The sequence below is a fragment of the Phaenicophaeus curvirostris genome, chromosome 13 (assembly GCF_032191515.1).
Source record: "Phaenicophaeus curvirostris isolate KB17595 chromosome 13, BPBGC_Pcur_1.0, whole genome shotgun sequence".
Lineage (NCBI taxonomy): Eukaryota > Metazoa > Chordata > Aves > Cuculiformes > Cuculidae > Phaenicophaeus > Phaenicophaeus curvirostris.
Window position 1 is genome coordinate 2,355,266 of NC_091404.1, and position 10,821 is coordinate 2,366,086.

The following is a 10,821-nucleotide window of genomic DNA, read 5'->3' on the forward strand; positions in this document are numbered from 1 at the left end:
GCCAATCGCGCGGCCCCACCAATCGCGCGGCCCCGCCCTTCCCTTGGCCTCACCCCCCCCCCCCCCCCCAAGCCCCGCCCCGCGCGCGCCCCGGGCGGTGCCGGCCCCGCCACGCTCCCCTCCCCCGCGCCTTAAAGGGGCCGCGCCCCGTTTTCCCCCAGCGGCGGGGGCGGGGGCCGCGCGGCCGCGGCCGGGGGTGTCACTCACCGGCCCCGCGGCGCGGGGGGGGCTGCTCGGCGGCCGCACGGCGCTCATCCCCTCGGCCGGCAGGATCATGCTCCGCGGCCGCGCTCCCGCCGCGCCGGGGCCGTGGCGGGAGGTTGTGAACGGCGCCGCGGCTCCACCCTGGCTCGGCCCGGGTGGGGCTCTTAAAGGGACCCGCACCGGCCCCGCCCCAGGGGGGCCCCACCGAACAGAGACACCCCCCCCCCCCCGCGCCCCTCAGTCACGGGCACCCCGAAACAGGGACCCCCTGCGCCCCCTAACAAGGGGGTACCCTGACACAGCGACCCTCTAGCAGCCTCCAAACAGGGACACCCCCAAAACAGGGACCCCTCCGCAGCCCCCACCCAGGGGCACCCCGAAACAGGGACACTCTGCACCCCCAAAACACAGACAACTTGAAACAGGGATGCCCTCGGCACCCCCCAACCGCGGGGCACCCCGAAACAGGGACCACCGGCAGCCCCCAATCAGGGGCACCCCGAAACAGAGACCCCCCCCCTTGCACCTCCGAAACACAGACACCCCAAAATAAAGATCCCCAGCAGCCCCGAACAACGGGACCCCGAAACAGAGACACTCCCCCCAGCATCCCTCAACCAGGGGCACCCCGAAACAGGGACCCCCCTGCGCCCCCTAACAAGGGGTACCCTGACACAGCGACCTCTAGCAGCCTCAAAACAGGGACACCCCCAAAACAGGGACCCCTCCGCAGCCCCCAGCCAGCGGCACCCCGAAACAGGGACCCCCTGCACCCCAAAACACAGACACTCCAAAACAGGGACACCCCCCAGCAAGCTCCAAGGAGGGTCACCCCAAAACAGGGTCCCCCCAGCAGCCCTGAAACAGGGATCCACCCAGCACCCGCGAACAAGGGCACCCCGAAACAGGGACCCCCTGCACCCCCAAAACACAGACACCCCAAAATAGAGATCCCCCAGCACCCCCAAACAAGGGGATCCCAAAACAGGGACATCCCCTCAGCATCCCCCAACTATGGGCACCCCAAAACAGGGACACCCCCAAAGCAGGGAACCCCAGCACCTCTGAACAAGGGCACCTCAAAACAGGGACCCCCCCCCAGCACTCCCAAGCAAGGGCACCCGAATACAGACAGGGTGACAGGGACCTCCCCCAGCACCCCTGAACAGAGGGACCCCCAAAAAAACACAGGCACGGCCACAGGGGCCCCCCCAGCATCCCCACACTCCCTTGCTGGGACCCCCTGACCTCTCCACACCCCTGGGGACTCCCCCACATACACAAGGAGCAACCCCCCTTGGCACAAAGAGCTCCCCCAGCCATAAAAAGTACCCCCCCAGGCATAAAAAGCCCCCCCAGAGGCACAGAGCCCCCAGGCACACAGACCCCCCCCCCCGAGTCATAAAAAGCCCCCCAAGGCACACAGAGCCCCCCCAGTCATAAAAAGTCTCCCCAGGCACACAGAGCCCCCCCAAGGCACAGAAAGCCCCCTCCAAGTCATATAACCCCCCCCCAGTCAAAAGAAGCCCCCCCAAGGTACAAAGAGCCCCCCCCAAGTCATATAACTCCCCCAGTCATAAAAAGTCCCCTCAAGGTATGAAGAGCCCCCCCCAGTCATATAAACCCCCCATCATAAAATGACCCCTCCCCCAAGGCACACAGAGCCCCCCCTCAGTCATAAAAAGCCCCCCCAGGCACACAGAGACCCCCCCCAAGGTGCAAAGAGACACCCCAGTCATAAAAAAAAACCCTCCCCAGTCATAAAAAACCCTCCACGAAGGCACAAAAAGCCCCCCCAGGCACACAGAGCCCCCCAAGGCACACAGAGCCCCCCCAAGTCATATAACCCTCCCCCCAGTCATAAAAAGTCCCCCCAGTCGCACAAAGCCCCCCCTCAGCCACAAAGAACCCCCCTAGAAGCACACAGACCCCCCCAAGTCGTACAGACCCCCCCCCAAGTCACACAGAGCTCCCCCCACTTCCCTGCCAGGCACACCCACCTCCCACACCCTGCACACACCCAGGGCGCAGCCAGCCCTGATGGCCTGGGGGGGCCCCAAAAAAACAACCCGCCCCCTCCCCCAAGCCCCTAAGTACGTCCCTCATACCCAATGCTACCCCCCCAAACACACACTCAGCCAGGGACCCCCCCCAAAACACCCCACACTCAGCCAACCCCCCCAATATTCCCTACACAAAGCCAGCCCCCCCCCCAAATTTCTAGGACACCCAAAACACACATCTCAACAGGGACCCCCCCAAAACACACCTACAGAGCAAGGACCCCCCCCCAGGACCCACATATTAAGCTGGGAACCCCCCAAACACACACACTCAGCCAGGGACCCCCCCCCAAAACACCCCACACTCAGCCAACCCCCCCAATATTCCCTACACAAAGCCAGCCCCCCCCCCCAAATTTCTAGGACACCCCAAAACACACACACACCTCAACAGGGACCCCCCCAAAACACACCTACAGAGCAAGGACACCGCCCCCCCCAGACCCACATATTCAGCTGGGCACCCCCAAAACACACACACTCAGCCAGGGACCCCCCTCAAAAAACACCCCCACTCCCAGCCAAGAAGCCCCCTAATACACCCACTCCCCCCCCAAAGCCAGCCCCCCCCCCAAACCCACAGACCTCATTCCACAAATCACCAGGAACCCCAAAAACACCCCCTGACAGAGCAAGGGACCCCCCCCAAAATGCACCCCCCCACCTATGCCAGGGACCCCCCCAAAACACACTCACCCCACTCATATACCACCAAGACCCACCCCCCCCCACCCCCCCCAGGATCCCCTCACCTGGGGGAGCCCCCACAACCAGACCCAATTTGGGGGGGCAGGGACACGCCCCCCCCACACTCCGATTTCATTACTGAGCTGAATTCCTCTGTCCTCAGCCCAGGGCCCCCCCAAACCTCTATATAGGAGGGGGGGGGCTCTACACCCCTTCCCCATGCCTATATTGCCCCCCCAAACCCCAAATATTTGACGGGGGGTAGTCTGCTACACCCCCAGACCCATACTGCTCCCCAAACACATATAGGGGTGGGGCTTCTATAACCCCCCCCGCCTATATTGCCCCCCCATACCCCAATATCGAGGGGGGGTACTATACACTCCTACCCCACCCCTATATGCCCCCCCCAACCCCTATATGGGGGGGCTGTTATTCACACCCATATTACCCCCCCAAACCTTATATGAGAGGGCTGTTATACACCCCCAAACCCATATTACCCCCCCAAACTCTATATGGGGGGGCTGTTAGACACCCCTACATCCATATAACCCCCTCAACCGTATATGGGAGGCTGTTATACACCCCCAAACCCTTATTACCCCCCCAACCCTATATGGGGGGGCTGTTAGACATCCCTACATCCATATAACCCCCTCAACCGTATATGGGGGGCTGTTATATGCCCCCAAACCCATATTACCCCCCCAAACTCTACATTGGGGGGGTGTTAGACCCCCCCAAACCCATATTACCCCCCCAAACTCTATATGGGGGGGCTGTTAGACACCTCTACATCCATATAACCCCCTCAACTGTATATGGGGGGCTGTTATACGCCCCCAAACCCTTATTACCCCCACAACCCTATATGGGGGGGCTGTTAGACACCCCCAAACCCATATTACCCCCCAAACTCTACATTGGGGGGCTGTTAGACACCCCCAAACCCCTATTACCCCCCCAAACTCTACATTAGGGGGCTGTTAGACACCCCCAAACCCTATTACCCCCCCAAACTCTACATTGGGGGGCTGTTAGACACCCCCAAACCCCTATTACCCCCCCAAACTCTACATTGGGGGCTGTTAGACCTCCCCAAACCCATATTACCCCCCCTAAACTCTACAATGGGGGGCTGTTAGACCTCCCCAAACCCATATTACCCCCCCAACCCTCATATGGGGGGGGCTGTTAGACCCCCCCCACCTATATTACCCCTATATTTTGGGGGGGCTACTCTGCTCCCCCCCCTTTTCCCCCTAAACTGCCTTTGGGGCACCACGGGGTGACCTTGGGGGGGGGACCAGCGTGGGAAAACGCCCTCCACGCCCCCCCACCCCCAACCCTTTGGGCGTGGAAAAGGAGGCGGGGGGAGGAGGGGGGGGTCACACCCCTAGGAGTCACACCCCCCATCCCTGGAATTTCCTCCTTGGGATGCTGGGAATGAGGTGGGGGGTGGGGGGGGTTGAGCATCCTATGGGTTTGGGGTTGGAGGAGGAGGTGGAGGCGGGGGGGGGGGGGGGGGTCAGAACTTGTACAAAGAGGGGGGGTGGTTCTTTAAGAGCAAAGGGCGTGGGAGGAGGGGGGGGGAAGGCGGGGCCCCCCCTTTTTCCCCCCCGCCCCGGAAGCGGCTGGAGGCGAAAAGGGGGGGGGGGGGGAGGGGGTGGGAAGGGCGGGGGGGGGGCGGATCCGCCCCCCCCCGCCCTTCCCACCCCCCTCCCCCCCCCCCCCCTTTTCGCCGGCCCCCGCGCTGCAAAAATACCCCCCCCGCCTCTTTAAGAACCCACACACCTTAAAAACACCCTCCCCAAGCCCCCCATGGGCTCCCCCCCCCCCAAAAAAAAACTCACTTTGCCCCTCGCCTCCTCCGAACCCATCGCCGCCGCCGCCGCTGCCCTCGGGGAGGGGCCGGGTGGGGCGGGTGGGGCCCCCACGGGCGGGGAGGGGAGGGGCCACGAGGGGAGGAGCTCCCCTCCTCCACCTAGGTTTGGTTTGGTTTTTTTTTGGGGGGGGGGGGGGGGACACACCCGCCCCCCCCCCCCCCCCAATCGAACCCCGCCCGACGGTGACATCACTAGCAGCCAATGGGCGGCTCCCCCTGCATCCCGCGTTGCCGGGGAAACGGGGAGGGGGGGGGATGGGGAGGGGGGGGACACACCCCACACCCCCTAACATAGACACAGGGGTGGGGGGGGGGGACACATACAAATCCGGAGGGGCTGAGAACTGGGCAGCTCGTATCACTGATGGCTGAGCCCCTACCCCCCCCATCACTAGGGGCTGAGACCTGGACAACTCGTATCACTGATGACTGAGCCCCCCCCTCCTATTTCTGGCCACTGAGAGCTGGGCAACTTGTGTCCGTGATGGCTGAGCCCCCCCCCCCCAACCATGAGGGGCTGAGACCTCACCAACTCGTGTCGGTGACGGCAGACACCCCCAGATCAATAAGGGCTGAGAGCTGGGCAACTCATGTCAGTGGTGGCAGACCCCCCCCCCCCGCGCCCTCAAAAGACAGAGGGGCTGAGACTGGGGCAACTCATGTCACTAATGGCAGAGACCCCTCTAACCATTAGGGGCTGAGAGCTGGGCTACTCATGTCAGCGATGGCTGAGCCCCCCCTCAAATAAAGAGGGGCTGAGACCTGGGCAACTCATGTCATTGATGACAAAGCTCCCTCTGTTTCTGCCCACTGAGACCTCACCGACTCGTGTCAGTGATGGCAGCACCCTCTGCACTTCCCCCCTCCCAATGCAGAAAAGAAGGGTCTGAGACCTGGGGAACTCGTGACAGTGATGGCTGAGCCCACCCCCCCCACCCCAAATCAATAGGTCAATAGGGGCTGAGAGCTGGGCAACTCGTGTCAGCGATGGCTAAGCCCCCCAAATAAATATGGTCTGAGACTGAGCCCCCCGCAAATCAATAGGGGCTGAGACCTGGCAACTCATGTCATTGATGGCAAAGGAGCCTCCGTTTCCAGCCACTGAGACCTCACCAACTCATGTCAGTGATGGCAGCGCCCTCTCCACCTCCCCTCCCCCAATGCAGAAAAAGAGGGTCTGAGACCTGGGGAACTCATGTCAGCGATGGCTGAGCCCCCCAAATAAATATGGTCTGAGACTGAGCCCCCCGCAAATCAATAGGGGCTGAGACCTGGCAACTCGTGTCAGTGCTGGCAGAGCTTCCCCACTTCTGCTCACTGAGAGCTGGGCAACTCGTGTCATTGATGGCAAAGGCCCCTCCGTTTCCAGCCACTGAGACCTCACCAACTCGTGTCAGTGATGGCAGCGCCCTCTCCACTCCCCCCCAGTGCAGAAAAAGAGCGGCTGAGACCTGGGCAACTCATGTCAGCAGTGGCTGAGCTCCCCCAGATAAAGAAGGGCTGAGAGCTGGGCAACTCATGTCGGTGATGGCAAAAGCCCCTCTGTTTCTGGCCACTGAGACCTCACCAACTCATGTCCCTGATGGCAGAGTCCCCCCTAATCAACAGGGGCTGAGAGCTGGGCAGCTCATGTCAGTGCTGGCCGAGCCCCCTCCCTCCCCCCATCTCTGGCTACTGAGACCTGAGCAACTGGTGCCAGTGATGGCAGAGCCACCTCTGCCCTCAGCACCGTCTCCCCAGCCGGGGCCTCCTCCTCTGTCCCCGCAGCTCCCGGGGTGTCCCCAGCCTGGGGGGGTCCCCATCCCTGTGCCGAGCTTGCTGAGGCTCAGCCCGAGGACGCGGTGCTGGGTGCCCCCCACACCCAGGGTGACCTCGTCCCAAGGAGAAGGAGCTGCAGCTGCTCGACGCCAACGCAGAGCGGGTGACGCGGAGGCCACGGGGACAGGGAGCCCTGGGGACGCTGCCCTGGGGCGGTGGGGTCAGAGCTGTGCCCCTAATCGCAGGCTGAGCTCGTGGGGGGCACCACTTGACCAACCCCCTCCTTTCGCACAGAAGCTTCTGAGGATCAGATGAGCTTTTGGGGACCAGAGAAGCTTTTGGGGAAAAGATGAGCTTTTTAGGGATCAGATGAGCTTCTTGAGGACCAGAGAAGCTTTTTGGGGAAAAGATGAGCTTTTTAAGGACCGGATGAACATCTAGGTACCAGATGAGCTTTCTGAGGACCCAGAGAAGATTTTGGGGACCAGATGAATTTATTGAGGACCAGAGAAGCTTTTAGGGATCAGATGATTTTTTTGAGGACCAGATAAACTTTTGGGGACCAGAGCAGCTTTTGGGGAAAAGATGAGCCTTTTTAGGGACCAGATGAACTTTTTGAGAATTAAATGAGCTTTTGGGGGACCCAAAGAAGATTTTGGGGACCAGATGAGCTTTTTAGGGACCAGATGAACTTTTGGGGAGCAAATAAGCTTTTTGAAGACTAGAGAACCTTTTTGGAAAAGATGAGCTTTTAGAGGACCAGAGAAGCTCTTTGGGGAGCAGATCAGCTTTTTGGGGACGAGATGAGCTTTTTGTGGAACCAGAGAAGCCTTTGGGGCCCAGATAAACATTTTAGGGAAAGAGCTGGGTGATGAGAGCAGGCACCGTTCCCAGAGAGACCCACATCCCAACAGCACGGAGCTGAAGGACCCTAAAGCCCTGAAATGCCAGGTAACCCCCCCAAAGGACATAAAAAGGGGAGGAAATGGGCAGTGGGTTCCCCATCCCCCCCAGAGCTCCTGCTCCCCGGGCTGAGGAGAGACACCGGGGTCAGAGAAGGAGCCCCAGGGTGCTGGGGGGGCTCTGCAGCTCCTGTGGGTCCTGGAACCGGGGCAAGAAGGGCTGGGTGGACCTGAAAAAAAAAGGCAGGAATCAGAATCAGAGAACGGTTTGGGCTGGAAGGAACCTCAAAGCCCATCCAGTTCCACCCCTGCCATGGGCAGGGACACCTCCCACTGCATCAGGGGCTCCAAGCCCCATCCAACCTGGCCTTGAACCCCTCCAGGGATGGGGCAGCCACCACTGCTCTGGGCAACCTGGGCCAGGGCCTCCCCACCCTCACAGGAAAACATTTCTTCCTAAGATCTCATCTTAATCTCCCCTCCTCCAGCTCAAAACCATTCCCCCTCATCCTCTCCCTGCCCTCCCTGATCCAGAGCCCCTCCCCAGCTTTCCTGGAGCCCCTTTCAGGACTGGAAGCTGCTCTAAGGTCTGCCCTCAGCCTTGTCTTTTCCAGGCTCTCTCAGCCTGTCCTCATACAGGAGGTTCTCCATCCTTGGATCATCTCCATGGCCTCCTCTGGACTCGCTCCAACAGCTCCATGTCCTTCCTGTGCTGAGGACTTCAGAACTGGACACAGGGCTCCAGGTTTGGTCTCACCAGAGCAGAGCAGAGGGGCAGACTCCCCTCCTCACCTGCCCCGAGCGGGTCCATTCCCAGGGCTCTGCTGAGGGATTGAAGTCCCTCTGCCACAGCCCGAGCTTCTCCTTCTTGCAGCTGTGGTTTGATCCAGCGCTTCAGGTGAGCCTTTGGTTCCCTCCAAGGGCAGCCTCAACCCCTTCCAGCCCAACTAAGCACACACTGAAGGTTCTTGATGTGCAAACCTCAAACATCAACACCATCTGCTCAAGAACCACGTGGAAGAGCAGATGAGAAGGTGGAAAATTGAAGGAACTGTTGGGTTCAAAGGGTTGCAGTGAGCATTAGGATGTCCCAGTGGTTGCTGGCGATGGAGGAGGTGACTGTTCCTCTCCAGCACTTTTCAGACCACAGCTGGACCTTGTGTACGGTTTGGGGCACTGAGCCCTGGCAACACCACTTGGAACTGGCCTCCAGCTGGAGTTAACTCCATTTCCCACCACTCTTTGGGCCCAGCCACCCACTCCAGTGCCAGTGAGTTTTTAATAGCAACATCTGGAGCAGGCAGCAACTTTTTTGATAGCAAGAGGTGCTGGAGTGAGGGGAAAGAGTCTCCCTGAAGGAAGGGTGAGGGTGCTGGTGCCTGATCCCTCCCCCTTGCTGCTCAGTGATGCCAGGAGAGCACGGCTGCGCCCTGGAAGGATGTTGCTTCCTCACCCCACATGTCCCCTCCTAAACATTACCCCACTTTCCTATGCTAAGCAGTTTATCCATTAAGGAAACCCAATGGCAGCTCCTTGTAACCATGGGAATAAGGGAGAGTTTCCCACCGTCCTTCCCTCCCTCATCCCTGGCAGGAACAGCTGTTGGCTACGAAAACGTGCTCCCAGCAGAAGGTGCTTCAAGCTGCGCTGGAATCATGGCTGTGAGGCATCTTCTGCTCTCCTGAAGCCACAAGAGCTGCTCACCTCCAGCAGAGCCCTTCCTGGTAATTCCTTGGAGGTGGTGTTCCCAAGAATCTGACAAAAGCAACTCATCCCCTTGCTCCAAACTGCTCTGAGGGCAGGGTTTGGGTGCAGAAAGCCACGAAGTTTCTCCACTGACCACAGCAAAAGGCAGGGACTGAGGGACATGGTTTAGTGATTGATAGGAATGGTTGGACTCGATGATCCGATGGGTCTTTTCCAACTTCGTGATTCTACGATTCTGTGACTGACCTTGTCCAAGTAGCATCTGCAAGAGGAAACTGCAGTCACGGTTCAGCTCGCTCCAGACCCACATCAGACAAAAGCAACCAAGGTTGAGATCTGCTGGTCTGGCTCCAGGACACGCACAGGATTCCACACCTGCCAGCATCGAAGACAAACAGAAACCTTCTGCTGCACCTCTAGTTCATCCACAAGTTCTCCAGAAACTCGGACACCTGGACCGGCAATAGGAACCACAGGAAGTTCCTCTCCCACGGGTGCTGATTTGATTGTCACTGAACACAGAAACCCCTGGCCTGACAGAGCTTCAATGCATCTGCGGGTGGTATTTGATGCCATAAAGACTGAGAAGCGATGGAAGGTTTGTGCAGAGCCCCTCGGCTCTCCAGCCACGACGTGACTCCCCATCCTCACCCAACAGGCTCTTCCTGCAGACACAAGGGCAGCAAACACAAACCGCAGAGCCGAGCTCAGAGCCACTGCCCCCCTTTTTTATATCAGAACTCGATGCAGTGAAAAGAAAGAAGAGATGCTGGTAAGCATCAGCTCCCACCTCAAACCAGAGATTCCACTACTTGCAGCACTTCTGTGGGTCCTGCGTTTAATGGAAACACACAAAGTCATTAAATAACAACCAGCAATGTCAAGTACCATCGGGGACAAACCCTGCCCAGATGGCTCTTTGCACACCCCACGGACACACCAACTCCAGCTTGGCTCACGGCTTCTCCGTGCCCACATCAGCCCCTCCTGGCACACTAGGCTGAGGACCAGGCACACGAGGTCTATCTCACTGCTTGCTCGGTCAGGGTCTGTGGCCTCTTTTATTCACCGTAGTCTTTCCATCGCTTTGGCAAGTGTAGAGGCCAATGCCAGCCCGGCTGCTTCAGCTGCTGAGTGAATTGTGACTTCATGTGGGGAAATTATCTTAGTGGCCTTCCAGGGCCTTAAGGGGGCTCCAGGAAAGCTGAGGAGGGACATTTTTAAAAGGGCATGGAGTGATAGGATGAGGGGGAATGGCTTTAAACTGGAAGAGATAAGAAATTCTTAACAATGACACTCCTAAGCACTGGCCCAGGTTGCCCAGAGCAGTGGTGGCTGCCCCATCCCTGGAGGTGTTTAAGGTCAGGTTGGATGGGGCTTGGAGCCCCTGATGCAGTGGGAGGTGTCCCTGCCCATGACTGGGCTGGAATTAGATGATAATTAGGGTCCCTTTCAACCCAAACCATTCTATCATCTTAAATGAAGCTCCGGTGCATCCTTCAGTCAACTCCCCCCAACGAGGTGAAAGGAGAAACGCAGCTGTCGCACTCCTGCTTGCCAAAGCCACCCTCGGTGGCCAAAGAAAGATAACCCACTTCCCAAAGCTCTAGGA

General features: G+C 59.4%; 1 protein-coding gene across 3 annotated transcripts in view; it reads right to left on the reverse strand.

Moving 5' to 3' along the window:
* Window positions 1-4,876, reverse strand: part of KLF8 (KLF transcription factor 8) — an 11,573-nt gene extending 6,697 nt beyond the window's left edge. For 2 of the 3 annotated variants that reach the window (XM_069867903.1, XM_069867902.1), the window contains exon 1: window positions 208-291. In XM_069867903.1, the coding sequence (XP_069724004.1) occupies window positions 208-276 (69 nt within the window). In that variant the 5' untranslated portion in view covers window positions 277-291. Of the gene's footprint in view, window positions 1-207; window positions 292-4,810 lie in introns of those variants that run through there. The other variant, XM_069867905.1, reaches the window with a different exon arrangement.
* Window positions 4,877-10,821: the final 5,945 nt, after the last annotated feature.